General features: G+C 40.1%; 1 protein-coding gene across 1 annotated transcript; it reads right to left on the bottom strand.

Moving 5' to 3' along the window:
* Positions 1-23,635: 23,635 nt before the first annotated feature.
* LOC128125650 (vomeronasal type-1 receptor 4-like) lies at positions 23,636-24,583 on the bottom strand. Its single transcript, XM_052763256.1, has one exon. It carries the CDS (start codon positions 24,551-24,553, stop codon positions 23,636-23,638), a length of 918 nt encoding a protein of 305 aa, XP_052619216.1. The 5' UTR covers positions 24,554-24,583.

Here is a 24,583-nt window from a genome sequence, read left to right as displayed (position 1 = left end):
TAATTCATAAAATCATGTAAGAAAAGTAAGTAGCAAAACAAGAACCAATCAACTTTTGAGGAAATTTTATACAGATCATTAAAGTGATAGAAAATAATTTAAAAAGTAACCAGCTTTCTGATCACAAATATGAACCTCAGTTTATACATATACAATCTTATATACATAAACAACCACAAAGGTTCTACAAGGCAACTCCTTCAGCAGATAAATATCTTCTGAGAAGTGAATGGCTACAAGACTAACTCAAAAAATCAGTAGCCCTCCTATATACAAATGATAAATGGGTAGAGAAAGAAATCAAGGAAACAACACCCTTCACAAGAGCCACAAAAAATATAAAGTATCTTTGTGTAACTCTAACCAAGCAAGTGAAAGACCTGTATGAGTATAACCTCAAGTGTTTGATGAAAGATATTGCTGAAGATATCAGAAGATGGAAAGATCTCACATGCTCATGGATTGGTAGGATTAACATAGTAAAAATGACCCTCCTACCAAAAGCAATATACAAATTCAATGCAATCGCCATTAAAATCCCAACACATTCCATCACAGATCTCAAAAGAACAATACTCAACTACATACAGAAAAGCATAAAAACCCAGGATAGCTAAAGAATCATGTACAATAAAAGAACTTCCAGATGTATCACCATCCCAGATTTCAATCTGTATCAAGGAACAATAGTAATAAAAACCACATGGTATTGGCATAAAAACCAGAAAGTTTGACCAATGGAATCAAGGACCCATATATAAATCCATATACCTATGGACACCTGATTTTGACACAAAGCCAAAATTATACAATGAAAAATACAGAGCGTCTTCAACAAATAGTGCTGGTATAACTGGATGTTGGCATGTAGAAGATTGTAAATAGATCCATATCTATAGCCACGTACAAAACTCAAGTCCAAGTAGATCAAGGACTTTAATATAAACCCAGCTACACTGAAATTGAACAGCCTTGAACGAATTGGTCCAGGAGACCACTTCCTGAACAGAGCACCAATAGTGCAGGCTCTAAGATGAATAATTAATAAATGGAACATCATGAAACTGAAAAGCTCCTGTAAGGTAAGGGCACTGTCAATAGGACAAAACAACATCCTTCAGAATGAGAAAGGTCTTCTCCAACCCCACATCTCACAGAGGAATGATTTTCAAAATATTTATAGAACTTAATTTACAAATATATATGGGGAAAAATCCCCAAGTACCAAAGCATTTCATTTATTCATAATTTCCTTTATCCTAACTATTTTTTAATAGAAGAATGAGTTTATTTAGGGGCTATGGTTTCAGAAGGGTTTAGAGGGCATCCTCATAGCAGGGAGGGTTGTAGCAGGCTTTCTTGGATCACCAGCCCCCAAATCATGACATAGAGATTTATTATTAGTGATCAATGTTCAGCCTTATCTTATGCTTGCCACACTAGCCCTTATAACTTACTTTAACCTGTTTCTCTTCATCTACATTTTGCCTCATGACTTTTTACCTTTCTTTCATGCTGAATGTCCTAATCCCTGTCTGTCTGTCTGGTGACTGCCTGACTGGCCCCAGGTGTCTCCCTCACTCTCCTCCTCATTCTCTCTTCTTTCCCCTCCTTCTCTCATCCTACTTTGTCTCTCTTCCTGCCAGTTACGCCTATCCCACCTCTGCCTAGATACTGGCCATTCTGTTTTTTATTAGACCAATCAGCTGTCTTAGGCAGGCAAGCAACACATCTTTACACCATTAAATAAATGCAGCATAAACAAATGTATCACATCTTTACATCATTAAACAAATGCAACATAAATAAATGTAATACAGCTTTACACAGTTAAGTTACACAACAGGACAGCAGCAGGCAAGCATGGTCATGGAGTAGCTGAGAGGTCACATCTTGATAAATAACTTTCAGGCAAAGAAAGCTAATTGGGAGTGATGTGGGCTTTTGAAACCTCAAAACTCACCCCTTGTGACGCACTTCCTTCAGCAAAGCCATAGCTCTTAATCTTTCCTGAAGAGTTCCATCTACTGGGGAGCAAAATTTTAATCTATGGGGACATCCCTCATTCAAACCACCTCATATTATATATATATATATATATATATATATATATATATATATATATATATATATATATATATATATATGTTACTAATGTATTAAAGGAAAAATCTGTAACTATGCAGATAAAACAGTAAAGCACATTAATGTATTTCAAAGCACTTAACTATTTTCTTGTGTACTTCCATAGCATACATAGCTTATTGATACATTTATTTGATTAGATGAGAGATTCAGTGTTACACAGTTGTAAATTCCCAATGTATGGAGTAGATATAAATTTCAGCATTTAAGTATAGATAGTATAGATAGGAAAACAAACTGATTTTTCTATAAATGGGATGCATGATTATGGAGTTCAGAACTCCTGAACTGGGAACTCTCTTTCCTTGTTTTTCACGTGTCGGGCCTGGTTTTTCATGCCTGTAGTTACTCACAAGGGAAGCAGAGACAAAAGGGTTACAAATTAAAGGCCATACTCATTTATCTATTAAGTCCAAGAACAATCTGAGTAATTAAAAGAGTATGTTTAAAACATTTTTAAGTTATATCTAATTAGAGTGGACACTTTTCATATGGGAGCGCTGCTTAGTGGACAGATCCTCATTGCTTTCCTCATTTTCAGTGTCAGTTTTAGCATTCATGTCTGGACAACCCACCACTTCCTCAGTATAAGAACTTAAAGACTCCTAGTAAAAAGAATGCTTTCAGGTTTGTTTTTTTTTATTTTGCAATACAATTCAGTTCTACATATCAGCCACGGATTCCCTTGTTCTCCCCCCTCCCGTCCCCCTCACCTTCCCCCCAGCCCCCCCCATTCCCATCTCCTCCAGGGCAAAGCCTTCCCCACAGACTGAGATCAACCTGGTAGACTCAGTCCAGTTATATCCTAACTATTTTAATGTTGAAGCAGACACTGGAGATGTAACTGAGCCATCATCAGCTTCCCTCAGCCACACTCAATCAAAATGTGTTAATACATCATCACAGTTACACTTCTTGCACAGGAAAATTCTTTTAAAACTCATGTCTTTGAATCAGGTCTTTGAAAACTTTTGTTGAGTCCACAACTTATTTTGTATATCGTTTTCCAGAAGAACTGTCAGTCTCCACCCATCAGCTAAAAATCAGCCATCCCATATAGAGATGTCACGTTAAATGTCGTTTTCAACTAAGTGCTAATCTGTGAAATAGACATTTCCTTGGCATGAAGAAATCACTGACATCATTAGGTAAATGAGAGACAAAAGAGCAACTATCCGAACCATTAAGAGTTTCAGTAGGGAGAAGAGAATGTTAGGGAAATATCTACAGTTGTGAGAATCCCACCTGTCCAGCCACAGCAAGGATGGAGATGCTCACAAGGATGTTGGCCAGCTCCTGATTGCTTAATGGGTAAACAGAGCTCTGACTTCTCCATTTGAAAATCTTCTCTATATCTATTTCCCCAAGACAGGTATAAGGAAAGGCTTACATCTTCAATATTTTCCGTGGAGCATTGTGCAGATGACTGAGTGAACACAGAGTACCAGTTCATAAAAGTATAGCTCATAATAAAGACTATTTTTCTAGACTTACAAACCTCAGAGAATGTATTACTTTGTCATCTGTGGTGTCAGTGACAGTGTTTGCATGGAGATTTTGGGAAACCTCCAATGAAGGAAAAAATATTGGTCCTGAGGGCAAATCACAATTTTACCTTGCTAATGATAATGTTTTTTGACTTTGTTGGATGCTAAGGAATAGCTGTCAGAAGTTAGAAAAAGTTTCCAATGTTTCCTTTGGGAGCATCTAAGTTTTCAATTTGTGTTGTCATCAGGTGTGGAAAGGTGCACTCCAGGGTAGATCAAGGGTTTTGTTGAATGTATTTCTGATGGGGCATATTATACAGTACTGTTTCACACTTTCAAAATCATACTGGCATGAAGTCCTTCAGGAAGATCATCAACATGTCATCAGCAGTCTGGTATTTTTCCTTCTGTGAACCAACAAGTGTTGGGAAAGAGCCATGAACTTGAGATAAGCCAGAACAGAGATGAGTCACACAGTGGCAGACAGCCTCACGGTGGGGAGTGGGACTTCAAGAAATACTGAAGAATAAAAATCATTATGGCAATCATGCTTAGATCAGAGAAAAAAAGGAAAGGCAATTCAGAGCAGCATGGCTGTAATCTGTAAGAGCCTTGTTAGGGTGTGGGAATATGGGAAGGAAAATACAATATTTCATCAAAGTGAAATTTTTCTTACAAACCTCTTCTTCAGCATGGCTTACGGTGAGCCAACCTTCCTAGGAGTGGTCCTTCCTTCTTAGGGCATATAATCTGCTGGCCAGGTGTTTGACACATGTGATGTGAATGTTGACTCTCCAGTCAGGCCAGACATTCCACTGTCTTGAATAGAATGAGTTTTCCTTTAATGAACTTCTATGTCACTCTAATATTTATTGTACAATGATTATCTTTAGTCAATATTCCAGGAATTAGGAAAGGTATGACTAGACCAAAGATACAAAGTAAAAGACAATGACATTCATGGGAGTCCATCCCCTCTAAGCCTGTTGGCTACCAGATTGGGGGGGAGAAGCAGATGGGGAGACCGAGCTTTAGTGGCCCATGAGCATGAACAGAGACACCCCTGTGAGACAGATTTTGGCGAATCAGCTATTTTTTGTTACAGAGTATAAGAAATGTCCAAGATTGGAGAGTTTGGGGACAAAACCTAGTTTTCATTAAGTGGCACACTTCTATCACAAGTCTTAGCATGTGGCAGTAGGGTTCTGCAGAGCCCTATAGCAGAGCCTATAGCATACATCTTCTAGCAGGAATCTGTGCCAAGGGTCAAGCTAAAGATGAATCAGCCATCTGGTTTTAGAGATAGCTTTTAGATCAGGTCAGTCCTCCAGGCCCAGGGACATTCTCCAGGTAAGGGTAAGTAGAGAGCAGCAAGCTCTCCAAGAGGGAGAGAGCTCCATTTTACCAAGTTTATGGGAAAAGCTGCTATACTTATGGCAGACTGGGACATCGACTAGCCAGCAATGGCTTCCAGCATCTCTCTCCCTTTATATTTTTTAATGGAGAGGTGTCATTATAAACCTTGAGGAACCTTTCATCTGTGTTAGAAAGGTCCAGGGTCTGGTTGTGAATCATGACCTGATTGTTGGTCATTTTAGCAATGGTGGTGATCTGTCAGCAGAGGAAATGAATAACGCTGGGGGTAAGCATCCAAATAAAACAGCATAATCAGAGATCTGATAGAAGGTAGGAGCTGAGAAAATGAGGGGGTATGGAACCAGCTAACTTGCTCCAAGGATGGAAATTTGAGAGCAGGTCTAGTGGAGTATTTTGAGGGTGGTAACATTAGTTTTAACATCTGATTTGTTTACATAGAAGCCACAATCTTCCCCCAATACCAAGCAAGTCTCCCCACGTTCCGCAGTTATTATGTCTAGTGTTCTTCTATTATGGAGCACAATCCTGGCAGGACAGTTCATCTGTCTTAAGAGTGACTGGAGGCTCTCAGCTGTAGATGTCTTTGTATGATCAAGTCTGTGTCTGAATCTCCAGTCAGAGGATGTGTCTGAATGATGGCAGTTGTTGTTGCCCCATAAGATCCAAGGGAGATGACAAGTCCTGTTTCTACCAGCAAAGGAAGGACTGTCTCTCATCTTTGATTAACAACAGTGTTGCTTCTTCCTGCTCATATAGATAGACCTATGGAACAACCACAACAGGGGTAGAAAACCCTGGCAGGGGGTGTCTATGCAGGGGCTTATCATTCGCTGATACCAAAGAAGAGAAAGAGCAATGCATGTCCGCCTGGAAGGAATGATGTTAGTGAGACATTGGTCCTGGGATAAAGAAGAGTGTATTTACCAGCACAGCTGTCAGCAGACGTCTATTTCTGAATGCATAAAAGAAGCAGTTAGAGGCATTGGGGTGGGTAGTGAAAGGGAAAAGTTAACAACATATTGAAGAGATGTGACCAGAGTGGCCTGGGCATTTCTTCTTAGTTGTGTCTCCTGTTGAAGATATATTCATGGGTTAATATGGACTGGGAGACCCACACCAGCTGTTGAGAAATAAGAATATCAGCAGAGGGATGTGCAACAAAACCGGTGGGATATAGTTTTCCCTCGACTCCTGTTCTTTGCATTTCATTCAAGGGGTCATCATAGTAATGGTGAGATGGTTATTTAGATTGTAAAACAGGACCAGCATCCTTGGTTGCTATCATTCATGGATCCAATTTCATGATGTTTTGTCCTCATAGGTTTCCTGAAGGGGGAAAAAATCAGTGGTGAGTATTGAGTTGAGAATTAGGGTGTTGAGCAGAGGCAGTTCATGCCTGTGGTAGAACAAAGACTGTCATTAAAATAGCAGAGAAGGAGGGTTTGAGGGGGCATATGGCATGGGCAGTCGCCACCAGATCAGGAGATTTTGTTGCTCTGGAATGGGTGGAATTTATCCATCTCCTCTGTTCCTGACCAGTCATTGAGTGGCAAGCCATCTTTTTGGTTGGCAGGGTGATGTTGGACATTTCTGGCTGGGACCTGAATAGGACTTGGCTGATTCTTTCTGTGGAAAAAAAAGACAAGCAAAGGAACCTCCTCCCGCTATGAGGAGGGGGTCAGGTTCCTTCCATATTCCATAGATGGGATAATGCCATCTTATCAAGATTGGAGTGTGTTTGTAGATTTTGTAGAAGTAGACTATTTTTAGAGTGGCTATTGTCATTGCCGATTGCATTGTTAGAGGTATAGATGGTCTTTTTTGTCTTTATGTTGACCATTGTTAGTTTTTCAAAATTTTAAATTTAGGACAGAGTATGTAAGACATACCCTGTAACAGGTAAAGACTGAGGAACAGTGGAAAGTCCTGGCAGCCAGGTCCAGGTGTGATGTGGTAAATAGGCACCTCAACCTCTTGTCCTAGGTTTGAAATAGATATATATTAGGGACAGAAAGTAAAGTTAAAAATTAGCTTTTATTAAATTTAAATATTGAATAAAATGGAATCTAGTTAGAGCTGCCATTTGGAAACTTGTTAGTTGATACCTTCAATACATATGTTTTCAGATTTCTGTGAACAAATCCCATTGTTACCGTAACCTTTTACATATAAGGCTATGTTGTGACACTTTAAGAAGCACAATACCCAGAGTCCTGGTCCTTGGGCAGGTGTTACCTTTTAAGAACTAGAACTTGCAGAATTCTAGGAAATTACCTCATCTCTGGGAAGGCACTATCTTCTAAGAACAACAATTCCCAGAAATTCCAGGATATTGCTTGGTCTCTGGACAGGGATTATCTTTGAAGAACTGCAATTCCCAGAATTCCAGGAAGTTTCCTGCTTTCTGGGCAGGCACTCTCTTTTAAGAACTATTTTAATTAAGAAATCAACCTATTGATGAATTTAGTTTATTTTTGTATGTCAATTGGCAATACAGGTAACTACATTGTCTCTTATGTCAGGAAGTTTCCTTTTGTCTCAACCTATCTAGCAGCTATTATAGGGACAGGGAGAATGCCTTCCATAGCTGCTCTCAACTGAACTGAGGCATAGCTTGTCAGAGTCCAGAGCTTAGTAGCGTGTTATTTATAGGTGATTTTTGAATGGCAATTGTCAGCCACGTGGAAATCTGTTGAGGTATAGGATGGTAAGAAATTAAAATTCAGGAGCTTAAGATAAAATCTTATATTTGGAACCCTTTTTGTTTGATGAGTTGACAGATGGGTCCAAGCTTTGATTTCTTGACGCTTATATGAATTTTATTTTACCAAAGGAGATAAACATTTTCCATGTCTCAGCATTATCATTGTATTGAATCACACAGTAGAAAAGGAAGTTAGTGGGCGTCAGTAAAAATGATGCAAGAGATTTACATCTTGGTGTGATAGCAAGGGCTATGGCTTTGGCGAAAAGCATGAACATTGTTTCCTATGTCCAGAGAATTCAAAATAGATTGGACAGAGAAGTCTTGAGTCCAATGAGAAGTACTTTTAAATCTATATTTAGAGAACACTTAAAGGAAACTGAAAATCTTGAGCTTTTGATAAACAATAAATAGTCAGTACTCTACCAGCTTATCAGAACTCTGCTGACAATGTTAAAACTCTGGACTTTAGAGTTTCAGTATAATAATAGCATAGTAAGGGAGAGAAATTGGAACCATTTTTATACACCTTAGGCCATTTTTATGCCTTTATAAATTGTATCCAAGTATCTTAAAAACATCTTTTTTTAACATCCTCACAATCCAGGTCTTAATGTCTTTAGGCATTGTTGTTTGTATTCACATACATTAATAACTTGCAAATAACAACTTATATCTATATATTTAAATACTTAAGTTACCCTTTTATCACAAGTTAAACTTTCACATCTTCAGACATTTATAGCTTGCATTTATACATCTTAATACACCTTCTTAGACCCTAAGACATTTGCTTAGATCTTTAAAACTTAAGGTTCAAATTTTAAACCCTATTTATACATTTAATAGATTTTTAACCAAATCTAAAAAAATGAACTTATAAATTTGGAGGTGTTGAATATTTATATAAACCTAGTTTAATTTTTTGACTGTGCCATTTTTAGTCTTTTTTAAATATATATTTTATTTATATTTATTATATAAAATAAATATATTTTTATATTTATTATAGATAAAGTGGTCTTTTATTGTAATTTATACAGTATTCTGCCTGCAGGCCAAAAAAGGGCACTAGATCACATTGCAGATGGTTGTGAGCCACCATGTAGGTCTTGGGAATTGAACTCAGGTTCTTGGGAAGAAGAGCTAGTGCTCCTAACTGCTGAGCCATCTCTCCAGTGCCCATTTTTAGTCTTTATGTTAGGAGGCTCAGTCTGACACAAGACAGAGAGAGGCTTTAAACCATGGTTGAATCTAGGAAGGGGAAAGCGAGACCCCAACTCTAGAAAGAGCCTTTTAATAAGATGGAACAGAGGCAAAAATTACCGTTATTGATATCTATATCAAAAGAATATATAAACTTTTGTGAACCCGAATCTAGTGGCCAGAGATCTCAGAGGTGTTTTTTTGAGGTCCGACCAAAAGTAGTTAGCCCTATGATGACTTGAAAGGCAATAAGGGTGACAGAAATAAAATACTTAACCCACCTTTGTCTCCATAACATATTTCAATGACATTTATGAACATAGCAGAATGAACTAACAGACAAACAGACCAACGTTTAACGACACAGCTTTCAAATGAAACCTTCTCCTGAGAGGGATATTTCCCTATGAATTTTTAACCTTCCCTGATGGGCATCCTATTGATTCTGAAATAAAAGAGAAGAGTTAGTAGAATAATAGAAAAGGGAGTTTCAATGGGTCTTTAAGGCTTTTTAGTCAGGATTGTAGTATCTGGGAGACTGTGAAAGGCAGCGCTGTGGAAGTGTTGGTTGGGGGAGACTGGACAGCGGACCCCAACCCTGGCCTCCCTCACATGCTCCTGCCATCCAGAGCCTGCTGCCCTGAAGGCCCCTAGCAGATAGCAAGGGGTAAAATATGATGACATTTTGATGATATCTTTCTATAGCAAGTATTTATCTCACTTTCCTGTAGTGAACTTTAGGTCAACTCATTGAAAACTATGTCACAACACCTATAAATCATCTGCCACATCTATCTGGAGATAAAATGTGTTCATAACCTGTGGAGAATTGCTGTGAGACTGAATCTTCCTTATAACAGCTTGACCTGGAGCTAAACCATAGATTTTATGGCCATCCTCTTGCCTCAGCCTCCCTACTGCTGAGATTACATAGTGAGCCAAAATGACTTCACAATCCAAAACATTTTCAACCCATGATTACCAAATATTTTATGATCACAGTGAAGCTGACCTACTCTGGTGATGGGATGGCCAAACACCCTAATTATTGTGCTAGAAACCTCATCCAACTACTGAGGGATCTGGATGCAGAGATCCATGACTAGGCCCTGGGTGGATCTTTGGGAGTCCAATTAGCGAGGATGAGGAGGGTTTATATGAGCGAGAATTGTTGAGACCAAGGTTGGATAAAGCACAGGGACAAATAGCCAAACAAACGGAAACACATGAACTATGAACCAATGGCTGAGGGGTCCCCACTGGATCAGGCCCTCCAAATGGGTGAGACAGTTGATTGGCTTGATCTGTTTGGGAGGCATCCAGGCAGTGGGACCGGGTCCTGTGCTCATTGCATGAGTTGGCTGTTTGAAACCTGGGGCCTATGCAGGATTGTTTGGCTCGGCCTGGGAGGAGGGGACTAGACCTGCCTGGACTGAGTCTACCAGGTTGACCTCAGTCTGTGGGGAAGGCTTTGCCCTGGAGGAGATGGGAATGGAGGGGTTGGGGGGAAGGTGAGGGGGACAGGACGGGGGAGAAAAAGGAAATCCGTGGCTGATATGTAGAACTGAATTGTATTGCAAAATAAATTTAAAAAATTCATTTCTAAAAAAAAAAAAACATTTTCAACCCATGATTACCGAATATTTTATGATCACAGTGAAGCTGTCTTGTGTGTTTGTCCCAGGGACTGTGGTTCTCAGGGGGTGAAGAGCACAGAACAAGGATCCTCTTGATCCCTAAAGATCAAAAGTAAGGGAGAAATGGTGGGGATCTTGCAGACAAAACCTCCCTGTCAGGCCTCAACCAGAGATGAGAGTTCACTTAAGAAATGTGAAGAGAATTACAAATACCGTCTGCAAGATAACGCTTACAAATGTGACCGCACATCAGGATAGTTTCAGTCAGTGTGATTTGGTTCTCACTTAAGGTGTGAATTTGTTCTGACTTGAGGTGTGAATATGCTGCACTCTCTGGCCATTTCTGTGCAGGAGAAGCATCCTGGTGACACTGGTCTGGACTGATGCTGACAAAGTAGCGTCATGGGCAAACCATGTAAGATTACGTCCCCACTGAAACTAGAGGGGAGCAGACACTTGCTTTAGAGTCAGTATTATTGAGTTAGGCTGTACACAGGTGATGTTCATTGGCGTGAAGATGTCATTTAAGATACCGAGGAACCATTGAGTGTCACAGGAAAAATTCAGAACAACCATAAGTTCTGAAACCTGAGGACCTCATGTTACATCATTTGACTTATATGATTTAAGGGGGGAACTGATTCCTTCAAGCTGCCCAGTGACCCCTACATGGGTGTCCTGGCACTTATGTCTGTACACACAGACACACACACACACACACAAACACAAACACACAAACACACACAGAAACACATACAGAAACACACAAATATACACTCAATCAATAAATAAAATACTAAAGATTTGAAAGACATGAGCTGGAGAGACAGTCTGAAGAATATTTCTTTAGGTTGTAAGACTGTTTAAAGACAATGAAGGAAAAATTAGACTGTAGGACATAATCAGCAAAGTTGACCAAGATGGTGGATATCAGGCTTATTTTTCTTCTAAAATCTCCAGGGAATATAATAATAATCATTTGAAAACAGTCCTCACAACATGTGTGTGGGGATGGGACATCTGAACCATAATTTCAATAGCAATTCCAAAGCAGGATGTGCTGTCTACATTAATCCTGGGGGGACTGACTCAGTTTGTGGAGGTCTCCCTCACAGATCATCAGAGGACATGTAGCAGAAGAGAGTGGGAACCACAGATGAAGACAGAGAAGCAAAGCAATCTGCAGGATGCTTTCAGTAACATTTTATCTTTAAAATTTCATGTACTTATTTAACGTGTGTATTCAAGTGTTTATACATAACATTATACTGGAATTTTGGGTCGGGATTTTTTTAATCATCACCAGTTTACAAAAGGGAATTTGAGATTCCTTTTTGGGGTTCTTAGTGTCATTATCAAAGGAATTTCAAAATGAATCAAATAGAAGCAGAAGGATGAGTTAGGTTGAAATATAAAATCATGCCGTAATTCTCAGAGGCTTCTCACAAGAGGGAAATGAATATGTCATGGAAAGAAACCATGAACTCCAGTTAAGCCAGCATGGAATTCAGCCACACAATGGAAGACATCCGCCTGGTGGGGTGTGGCATGTGGGAAAAGACTAAAGAATGCCAATCTTAGGGCAAGATTGCTTAGAGCAGAAAAGTGACTAAGAACAGCTTGGCTATTCTCTTGTGCTAGGCATGGGAATCTGGAAAAGTAGAGTATTTCATCATGGGGATAATTTTTCTAACCTGTCTTTAGCATGGCTTAAAGTGAGTCCAACATCCTAAGGTGACCCTTCCTTCTTGAGGCATAATACCTCAGCAAGGTGATAGAACCATGTAACTTGAATGGGGAGTCTACCATCAGGCCAGAGATTCTACTCATTAGCCTAGACCAGGTTTACCCTTAATGGACTTCACTGTTACACAAATATCCTCTCTTCTGAAGTGCAAACCCAAAATCATTGAGGAACCAGATCAGGGATCAGAGATCTCAGCCATTTCTGGCATCTCTGATATCTGGAAAGAGTGATGGTGCTCAGAGGTCCACAGACACTCCTGGTTTTAACCAAGAAAGAAACTGGTTATTTTCCTTTGCTGGGTCATTAGTATGAACTGCAGAGTCAATAGGTGTCCCCTTTTCTTATCTTCCTCCTCTGAATAGGTAACCTCAACTTCAATATGTTTGTGAGGAGAAGGCTCCTATTGTTCCTTATAACTGAAGTGGGACATTGGGTATGAGAGAAAGGGAACCCCCAGAAAGATCTGTCTAATAAATCACAGAAGGACACTGAAGTTCCATTTGTGTTACAGGTAGAGGGGGGGAAAGATCCTTGACTGGAGCCTGGGAGGAGATATAAGAATGAAGTAAAAGCAGGAGTTATTAGAGTGGAACGTCCTAGGCAAGGAACTAGGAGAAGCAAATGTCAGAGTTTTTCAGCATCCTCATCAAAGTCTTTGTATTTGTGATGAGATCACAAGACCATCCATTACACTGCTCAATCAATTTCCTTTGACCTCAGTAGCTGGACTCAACATGTGAGAATTGCTCGATTTCTTCATGTTGTAGAAAGATTAGATTTAGATATTGGAGGTTTGAAGGAGATTGGCCCCTGTAGAGTCATATGTTTGAATTCTTGTTCCCAAGTTAGTGGAACACTTTGAGAAGGTAGAAGAGGTGTGGACTCATTAGAAGAGGTGTGTCACTCTGTTGGGATTTGAGGATTCACAAGACTCACAACATTTGGAATGCAAAGCTCTACATGGGATGTCTCCATCAAATTCCTCCTCTTGGAACTCAGGGAAGACTATAGAATAGGAGGCAGAAAGAATGTAAGAGTCAGAGGGGATGGAGGAAACCAGGAGATCAAGGCACACTGATTTAACTGAGCAAGGTGCATACAAGCTCATAGAGACTGAAGAAGCAAGCACAGGGCCTGCAGGAGTCTGCCCCATATCCTCTGAATATACATTACTGCCTATAGCTTAGTATTTCTGTGGGACTCCTGAGTGTGGGAATGAGTGAGGCTCTGATTCCTGTGCCTGTACTTGGGGATCTTTTCTTTCTGTGGGGATGCCTTGTCCAGTCACAATATGATGATTTTTTTTGTTTTCTCCTAGTATATTATGTTTTGTCACATTTGGTTGTTATCTCTAAGAATACCATTGTTTTCTATGAGAGACAGAAAGAGTGCATGCAGAGGAGGGGCTGGGTTAAATAGAAGGAGGGGAAACTGTCATCAGAATATATTGTATGAGAACAAAGTCCACTTTCAATCAAAGGAAACAAATGAAAACAATTAAGTTTTATTTTGTATGTATGAATGTTTGCATGAAAAATGTATATGCACTACACATGCCTGGTACCCTGAGTGGTCAGAAGAGAAGAGAGCATTGGATCCCCTGAAACCTGAACCACAGATGGCTGTCAGCCATATGTAGGTGCTGTGAAGCGATCTTGGGTCCTTTGTAAAACAAACAAGCACTCTTAACTGCTCAGTCACCTCTCCTAGGATAGTATTAATAACCACTGAGTAAAATTTAGACAGAAATGGAAAATAAAGCCTAGTAAACTCTAATACATTTAAATACATACCGAATGGACAAATATTTTGTTCTTTTAAGGCAGTACTTGTAAAACTTACCAAGGAGAGACCAATGCTTGGAGAGAATCCCATTTTAATTCAATGTATTGAACTTAGAACTTACCAAGATATGATCACAGATGACATGTCGATATCTCACCTTTCACTTCTATTTATATCTTACTCAGACCTTCATAACTTGGTCAGGCTTGCACACTTTCTTCTGATGCTCAGGAATTATCCAGCCATATTAATCTTAATACACATTTTTTGTGCTACAAGTATTTTCATTCTCACACCTTTTCAACAATATCTTTTCCTGTTTCCTGTTTCCTTTTTTCCCTTTCACCTTATGATAAAACAGAGCAAAATAGTAAAATAAATTAAAAAGAATGTTGACTCCAAACTACATGTGTATGATAATAGCAATAAATTAGTATCTCCAGTATACATAGTGTTAAATTATGAAGCTCTGTATATTCCTCTGCAGACACCATATACAGCAGGTCACTCAACAATATTTTCTGCATTGTACAGTAGAGAAAATGTTCTCATGTACACATGCATGTGGTCTCCATTGATGATAAACAGTAGATGGGTCAAGACAAAATATCAACCAATTGAAGTTGACAACATCGAACAGAAAAACAAGGAAAAGCCCTGATAAAATGTCATCTTGAAGCAATGGCTAAGGAGCTTTAGACATATGTCCCCTCTATCCTGTAGGTGGATGAGCAGCCCATTAACTGTTTCTATTGTAGACATCATTATAGCTAGAGATGGACAATAGCCCCCTCTCCTTGAAACATGTTTCCCCTCAGTTGTAATGAAGTGCATGACGTCTTTCCTCTTGGCCTGTTTTACTGTTCACATTGGTGCTTTTCACAGAATCAGAGCCCATCCTGACTCAGGGAAGGGATATAGAGGACTGTTGAAACCAAGTGTTTGTGCCTCAACTGAGTAGACAAAACCCCATCTCCAGAGCCTGCTTCTCAGTGAGCTCACAGAGCTGCTGGCAGTGCACACACAAAAGACTTTAGATCCCCTTTAATATTGCAGACTGAAAATGATGACTCTTTGTAGATGACCAGTGATTATAGAAGGAACCAGCTGTATGTGCTGGACACATGTGTTCTGGACAGAAGTTTCATGTCCTGAGAATGACAGGCTGGATCCTATGCATCTGAAAATCTCCTAATTTCCTCATGCATTATCAAAAGTAAATTTACACACACACACGCACACACACACACACACACACACACACACACACACACTATATATATATATATATATATATATATATATATAATCACTGTGCAGCCAACAGATGAGTCAATACCATACACTGAATATTACCTTCATATTTGGACCTTGGTATGGAGATGTACTCTTCCTTGTCTGTCCATGGTTGCTGGTACTGATAGAATCCTACAGCAGTGTATAGCATATTGCAGGTGAGATAGATTTACTATATTATTCTTGTAAGTTCTGTGAAGGGTTCCACAGTTATTCTAACAAGAAAATGAGTATTTTATGGCTCACCCCCAATCCTAAACAAATATCCACCATTAAATAAAAACCAAAATATTAAAAATTATATACTGTACCCATAACAGGCAACAGATTATACCATCAGGAGAAAGGCAAAAGAAACACGAAAAAACAAATGAGTCTATTAGGAAACTAGGAGCTTAGTTTTGAATTTCAATGATGATAAGGAAAATCTCACGCAGTGAATCACAGAAATGAAGCTTCTGCTACTTTATGGATATTTGTCCATCCAGCAAAATTTCTATAGAGAGAGACAAAGAATGTTGACCTGGACATGTGAGTAGCAATCTATCATTGCACAATGTTTTCCCTATCCACATGCCAGCCTTTGAGATAATCATGTGTGCAAAAAAGACACAAAGAGGAGCAGAGCATGTTAATACTGCTTGGGGGCTTTCTGTGGGTCTAGGCTCTAGGAGAAGACACATCTCCATTTTCAACTGTAAAGTGCATGTCTGCCAATTAAAAATTGCATGCCAATACATATGGGTTATTAGCCTCATCTATGTGAGATAACATTTCCACAAACTGTTCAAACAACAAATATAAAGATGTTTAGACATTTGACTGGTAAGGGAAAATGAACAAGAATAAGAATATAGAGGCTCATGAAATGGCTTAGAGGTAAAGAGCACTGACTGTTCTTTCAGAGATCCTAATTTCAATTCCCAGACACCACACAATGGCTCACAATTATCTATAATGAGATCTGGTGCTCTCTTCTTGCATGCAGGCATACATCATGTGGAACACTTTCTGCAACATAAATAAAGATAATTTTTAGGCCAGCTCTCATTGGACCAAGAGGTGAGTGACTATTCTCAAACCCAGAAGGTTCTGCCCCTAGGCTCTGGGACACAGCCAGTCCCCGGCAAACCCCACCTAACACTGCCTCAGTTGCTGGCCAGCAGGGAAAACACTTGCAGGAAGGCCCCCACTCAAACCCCCCCATTGGACCCTGCAATCCACAAGTTCCACACCCTGCCCCAATACCCATCTGCCTGTGACCCCAGTAATTTCCTGAGGTTTGGAAACCAAACTGCCAGCTCTCATTGGACCAAGAGTAACTTCCTGAGACAGGGAATCTACCAGTCCTCATTAGACCATGAGTGGCTTTCTAAGACATATAATCTGCGCCCTGTCATTGGACCAAGAAAGGCTTCCTGAGACACAGAATCTGTTAACTCTGACTGGACCAAGAGCCCCTATACAACCAAGAGTGGCTCCGTGAGTCACAGAATCAACTAGCTTGGGTTGGGCCAATAGCAGCTTCCTGAGATACAGAATCTACCAGCTCCAATTAGACCAAGAGTCAAGATTGGACCGAGAGGGGCCCACTGAAAAAATGAACACAACAAGCCCAGACTGTACCAATAGCAGCTCATTCAGACACAGGCACCTCTTGCACCTAGTAGAAGAGGAGGTAGGCAGAAGTCAAGGCAAAAATACGTATAACAATATAAAGCAATGTGTCATCACCAAACCTAGCCCTCCTGCAACAGCAAGACCTGAACATCAAAATGTAGAAGAGGCAGAAGAAAGTGACCATAAAAACAGCTTCATTAAGAATGAAGAGGCCTTTCAAGAAAAAATGATAAATTCAATTAAAGAAATTGAGGAAAAGGCAAACAAAAAATTGGAAGAATTCAATAAAGAAATTGAGGAAAAGATAAATAAAAATTTGCAAGGTATCAATAAATCGCTTAAAGAAAGACAAGAAAACCAGGAAAAAGCAATTAAATATATGAGGGAAACAGTTCAAGACTAGAAAACTGAAAGAGAAACAATAAAGAAGACACAAACAGGAAATGCTGGAAATAGAAAATCTGAGTAAACAAACAGGAAACACAGACGCAAGCATAACCAACAGAATTCAAGAAATGGAAGAGAGAATCTCTGGTGTAGAGGATACAATAGAGGAAATATTTTGTTAGTCAAAGAAAATAGCAAGCCAAAAAAGTCATAACACAAAATGTCCAGGAAATCTGGGACACCATGAAAAGGCTAAACCTAAGAATAATAGGGATAGAGGAAAGAAAAGAATACCAACTCAAAGGCACAGAAAATACCTTCAACAAGATCATAGAAGAAAACCTTTCCAACTTAAAGTAGTAAATACCTATGAAGATGCAAGAAGCCTATAGAATACCAAAAGAGACTAGACCCCCCCCTGAAAAAAGTGCCCTGATCACATAATAATTAAACAACTAAACCTACATAATAAAGAAAGAATATTAACAGCAGCAAAAGAAAAAGGCCAAGTGACTTATAAATGGAGACATCAGAATAACACCCGGCTTCTCAATGGAGACTTTGAAAGCCAGAAGGACCTGGACAGTAATGCAGACACTAAGAGACCATGGGTGCCAGCCTAGACTTATATAACCAGCAAAACTTTCAATCACCATAGATGAAATGAACAAGACTTTCCAAGACAAAACCAGATTTAAACAACACCTATCCACAAATCTAGCCCTACAGAAAGCACTAGAAGAAAAAATCCAACATAAAGAAGTCAGATACACCCAGGAAAACACAGGCAATAGATAATCCCACAGTAGTAAACCCCAAAGAAAAGAAGTATACACATACTACCACCAAAAGATAACAGGAATTAACAATCACTGGTCACTAATATCTCTTAATATCAATGGACTTAATTCACCTATTAAAAAACACAGGCTTACAGAATGGATACAAAAGCAGGACCCATCTTTCTGCTGAATACAAGAAACATACCTCAAATTCAAAGATAGACACTTCCTCAGATTAAAAGGCTGGGAAAAGTCTTTCCAATCAAATGGTCTTAAGAAGCAAGCTGGTGTAGCCATCCTAATAACCAGCAAAACAGACTTCAAACTAAAATCAATCAAAAGAGATCAAGAAGGGCATTACATACTCATCAAAGGAATGATCCACGAAGATGAAGTTTCAATTCTGAACATTTATGCCACAAACACAAGGGTAAAAGAAACATTACTAAAGCTCAAATCACACACACAAACCCCACACATTAATAGTGGGAGACTTCAAAACCCCACTCTCACCACTGGACAGATCTGCAAAATCAAAACTTAACAGAGAAATAAGGGACTTAACTGATGTTATGACTCAAATGGAAATAGAAACAGGCATTAAATGTCTCCCAACCAAGAGAAGCCTAGGACCTGTTGGTTTCAATGCAGAATTCTACAAGCTCTTCAAAGAAGAGTTTTTTTTAATTTATTTTAATTTATTTTGCAATACAATTCAGTTCTACATATCAGCCACGGATTCCCTTGTTCTCCCCCCTCCCGTCCCCCTCACCTCCCCCCCCCATTCCCATCTCCTCCAGGGCAAAGCCTTCCCCACAGACTGAGGTCAACCTGGTAGACTCAGTCCAGGTAGGTCTAGTCCCCTCCTCTCAGGCCGAGCCAAACAATCCCGCATAGGCCCCAGGTTTCAAACAGCCAACTCATGCAATGAGCACAGGACCCGGTCCCACTGCCTGGATGCCTCCCAAACAGATCAAACCAATCAACTGTCTCACCCATTTGGAGGGCCTGATCCAGTGGGGACCCCTCAGCCATTGGTTCATAGTTCATATGTTTCCATTCATTTGGCTATTTGTCCCTGTGCTTTATCCAACCTTGGTCTCAACAATTCTCGCTCATATAAACCCTCCTCATTCTCGCTAATTGGACTCCCAGAGATCCACCCAGGGCCTAGTCATGGATCTCTGCATCCAGATCCATCAGTAGTTGGATGAGGTTTCTAGCACAACAATTAGGGTGTTTGGCCATCCCATCACCAGAGTAGGTCAGTTCGGGCTGTCTCTCGACCATTGCCAGCAGTCTGTTGTGTGGGTATCTTTGTGGATTTCTGTGGGCCTCTCTAGCACTTTGCTTCTTCCTATTCTCATGTGGTCTTCATTTACCATGGTCTCCTATTCCTTGTTCTCCCTCTCTGTTGTTGATCCAGCTGGGATCTCCCGCTCCCCCAAGCTCTCTTTCCCTCAACCCTCGCCTTTCATTACCCCCAATCATGACCAGGCTGTTCATGTAGATCTCATTCCATTTCTCTGTCATTAGGCGATCCCTGTGTCTTTCTTGGGGTCCTGTTTTCCAGGTAGCCTCCCTGGTGATGTGAGTAGCAGACAAGTCATCCTTGTTTCATGTCTAGTATCCTGCTATGAGTGAGTACATACCATGTTTGTCTTTCTGAGTCTGCGTTACCTCACTCAGGATGATTTTTTCTAGATCCATCCATTTGTCTGCAAACCTCATGATGCCAAAGAAGAGTTAATACCAATACTCTTCAAATTGTTCCACACATTAGAAACAAAAGGAACATTACCAAACTCCTTTTATGAGGCTACATTTACTCTGCTACCCAAGCCAAACAAAGATGCAACAAAGAAAGAGAATTACAGACCAATCTCTCTCATGAACATTGATGCAAAAATACTCAATAAAATATTGGCAAACAGACTCCAAGAACACATCAAAACAATTATCCACCATCATCAAGTGGGTTTCATCCAAGAAATGCAAAGTTGGTTCAACACACGAAATTCTGACAATGTAATACACCATATAAACAAACTGAAAGAAAAAACCACATGATCATTTCATTAGATGCTGAAAAGACCTTTGACAAAATCAAACACCCCTTCATGATGAAGATCTCAGAGAGATCAGGAATACAAGGAACATACCTAAACATAATAAAGGCAATTACAGCAAGCCAACATCCACAACCAAATTAAATGGAAAGAAACTCAAAGCAATTCCACTAAAATCAGAAACAAGACACGGCTGTCCACTCTCCCCATATTTATTCAATATTGTACTCGAAGTTCTACCTAAAGCAACAGGACAAGGAAAGGAGATCAAAGGGATAGAAATTGGAAAGGAAGAAGTGAAATTTTCACTATTTGCAGACGACATGATAGTATACATAAGTGACCCCAAAAAGTCGATCAAGGATCTCTTACACCTGATAAACACATTCAGTAATGTGGCAGGATACAAGATTAACTCAAAAAATCAGAAGTCCTCCTATATACAAATGACAAACAGGCTGAGAAAGAAATCAGAGATACATCACCCTTTACAACAGTCACAAATAATATAAAATACCTTGGAATAACTCTAACTAAGCAAGTGAAGGACCTGTATGAAAAGAACTTTAAGTTCCTGAAGAAAGAAATTAAAGAATATCTCAGAAAATGGAAAGATATCCCATGCTCATGGATAGGTAGGATTAACATAGTAAAAATGGCAATCTTACTAAAAGCAATCTACAGATTCAAAGCAATCCCCATCAAAATCCCAACACAATTCTTCACAAACCAGCAAAGAACAATACTCAACTTCTATGGAAAAACAAAAAACCCAGGACAGCTAAAAGAATCCTGCACAATAAAGCAACCTGTGAAGACAACACAATCCCTGACTTCAATCTCTACTATAGAGCTACAGTAATAAAAACAGCTTGGTACTGGCATAAACACCAATGGAATTGAACCCAAGAACCTGATATTAATCCACACATGTATGAAACTTCATTTTTGACAAAGAAGCCAAAATTTACAAAGAAGGGAAAAAAATCTTCAAAATGGTGCTGGCATAACTGGATGTCAACATGTAGAAGATTGCAAATAGATCCATATCTATCACCATGCACAAAGCTTAAGTCCAAGTGGATCAAAGACCTCAACATAAATCCAGTTACTTTGAACCTGATAGAAGAGAAAGTAGAAACTAGACTTGAACGCATTGGTACTGGAGAACACTTCTTAAATATAACACCAGTAGCACAGACACTGAGAGCAACAATTAATATATGGGACCTCCTGAAACTGAGACGCTTTTCTAGGTCAAAGGACATGGTCATTAAGAAAAAATGACAGCCTACAGAATGGGAAAAGATCTTCACCAACTCCACATCTGACAGAGGACTGATCTCCAAAACATATAAAGAACTCAAGAAACTAGACATCAAAATCCTGAACAATCTAATTAAAAAATGGGGTACAGATTTAAACAGAATTCTCAACAAAAGACTCTCATATAGCTGAAAGACATTTAAGGAATTGTTCAACATCCTTAGTAATCAGGAAATGCAAATTAAAACAACTCTGAGATACCATCTTAGACTTGTCAGAATGGCTAAGTTCAAAAACAACAAAGACAGCTTATGTTGGAGAGGATGGGGAGCAAGGAGAAAACTCCTACACTACACTCTTGGTGGGAATGCAAACTTCTACAGACATTTTGGAAATCACTATGATGGGTTCTCAGGAAATTGGGAATCCATCTTCCTCAAGACCCAGCTATGCCACTGTTGGGCATAAAACCAAGGAACGTTCAATCATACCACAGGGATACATGCTCAACTATGTTCATAGCAGCACTGTTTGTAATAGCCAGAACCTGGAAACAACCTAGATGCCCCTCAACTGAAGAATGGATGAAGAAAATGTGGTACATATACACAATGGAGTACCACTGACATCATGAGGTCTGCAGGCAAACGGATGGAACTAGAAGAAAATCATCCTGAGTGAGGTAACCAGATTCAGAAAGACAAACATGGTATGTACTCACTCATCAGTGGATACTAGATGTAAAGCAAAGGATAACCAGACTGCAACCCACAGCTCCAGGGAGACTAGCTAGTAAGGAGGACCTTCGGAAAGACACAGGGATCATCATCCAGTGATGGAGAAAATGATGAAATCTACATGAACAAACTGGAGGTAAGGAAGGTAATGGAGGGCAAGGGAAGAGGGAATAAGAGCTTAGGGGAGTGGGAGGTTCCTGCTGGATCAGGAACAGAGTGGGAGAACAAGGAAAGTGACACCGTGATAAATGAAGATATCATGGGAATAGGAAGAAGCAGAGTGCTAGGGAGGTCCCAGGAATCCACAAAGATGACTCCAACATAGACTACTGGATATGGTCATGAGAGTGTTGGATCTGACCTACTCTGGTGATCAAATGGCTGAATACCCTAACTGACATCACAGAACCCTCATCCAGTGACTGTTGCAGGGAGACGCAGAGATTCACAGCCAGGTCCAAGGCAAAGCTCCAGGAGTCCAATCGACAAGAAAGAGAGAGGAGGGATTCTATGAGCAAGAATATTGAGACCACTATTGGAAAAAGTACAGTGACAACTAGTCAAGCTAGTGGAGACGCATGAACTGTGGACCAACAGCTGAGAAGCCCCCATGGTACTAGACAAGGTCCTCTGGATATGCAAGACAGTTGTTTAGCTTGAACTGTTTGGGGGGCCCCAGGCAGTGAGACTGGGATCTGTCCCTACTGCATGAGATGGCTTTTTAGAGCCTAGTGCCTATGGTGAGATGCTTTGCACAGCCTTGGTGCAGAGAGGAGGGGCTTGGACCTGCCTTGGCTGAGTGTGACAAGCTCTGCTTACTCCCCATGGGAAACCTTGCCTTGGAGAAGCGGGGGAACGGGAGTGGGAGGAGGAGAGTGCTAGGGAGTGGAAGGAGGAAGGACAGGGGAATCTGTGATTGACAAGTAGAATGAATAGAAAAATATCTTAATAAAAAAAGAAATATTTTTGAAAAGAAAAAGGATATGGATATATAGGATGCTGTATGAATTGAATGTGCTCTAATACAATATATGAACACATTGATTTCCTAAGGATGGGGTGAATAATTATAGGATGACTGGTGTTTTTCTTTTCATTCTGCTTTCTCTCATTTGTTTATTTCTCTTCTTTCTTTCTTTCTTAGGGTGCAGATACAGAGTTGTGAGTCTGGGTCTCCTTGTCACAATTTGGCCTGGATCTCACTCTGCAGGCTGGCATGCCATTGGTTACATTGCAATCCTCCTGGCTCAGTCTCCCCAGTGCTGGGATAAGTTCAGTGAATCAACATGTCTGGTTTATGAGGAAGGATTTTCAAACAACTTTTACTTAATAGAGTGTATATGGTTGTTAGTAAAGCTGTCTTCTATGTTTGTCATGGTGACTGTGGTTTTCAGCAGTTGAAGAGCACAGGCCAGGGATCCTTGGGATCCCTAAAGATCAACAGGAAGGGGGAAATAGTGGGGAAGCCTGCCGTCAAAGCTTCACCTACATGCCTCAACCAGATGCGAGAGTCCATTAAAAAAGTGTGTAAGATTACACAAATAAAATTTAGGAGGTACAAACCAACAAATGTGACCACCACCATGAGGATGGTGTGGGCTGCTCTGCTCTCAGGATGACCTCTGTGGTTCTGATTGGCAGCGAGGATGTGCTGTGTTCGCTGGTGATGTCTATGGAGAAGAATCACAATGGAGACATTGGTCCACACCATGATGCTGATGAATATGGCATCATGGGAAAAGCGCAAGATGACAATGCCTGCACTGAATCCAGATGTGGAGCAGACCCACTTGCTTTGATTGTGAGTGTCATTGTCTGTGCTCTGTGGACCACTGATTTTCATTGGAATGTAGACATTATTTAAGACACTAAACCACCAACAACTATAACAAGAATAACTCAGGGCATTAGGAGCAAATCCTCGAGGCATCAGCCTACCCCAATGACCAGGAACAAGAGTGACAAACTGATGGATGCTCAGGACACAGGTGGAGCACATGTTTGTGCTTCGAGCCACCATGCGAATGAAGTACCCAATTTTGCATTGCAGGTTAGTTTGAGGATTCCTTGGAACAAAAACCATCACGTTGTCTGGAAATGCAGTGACAAGGAGAATGAACACATTGGCCACAGCCAAGTTGGTGACAATGACCTGTGTGGGCCTCTGTCGAGAGCCAGTAAAGATGGGAGAGAAATTGTGGAAAAACAGAAGAATGTTGGCAAGTGTCCCACACCCAATCTCGAAAAGCAGGAGTGTCTGGAGAGTCAATTCCTCAGTGGCTTTCAGAGTTTTATTCTGAGAGGACATGGAGACAACCTCTGTCCAGGCTGGAGTGAT

The sequence above is a fragment of the Peromyscus californicus genome, unplaced genomic scaffold (assembly GCF_007827085.1).
Source record: "Peromyscus californicus insignis strain IS unplaced genomic scaffold, ASM782708v3 Scaffold_4__1_contigs__length_199733344, whole genome shotgun sequence".
In the NCBI taxonomy this organism is placed as follows: domain Eukaryota; kingdom Metazoa; phylum Chordata; class Mammalia; order Rodentia; family Cricetidae; genus Peromyscus; species Peromyscus californicus.
Note: the sequence above shows the minus strand (reverse complement) of the source record. Positions and strands in the feature narration are given on the sequence as shown.

Coding starts and splice junctions, on each gene's coding strand:
- LOC128125650 (XM_052763256.1), bottom strand. CDS start 24,553: ATGTCCTCTCAGAATAAAACTCTGAAAGCCACTGAGGAATTGACTCTC.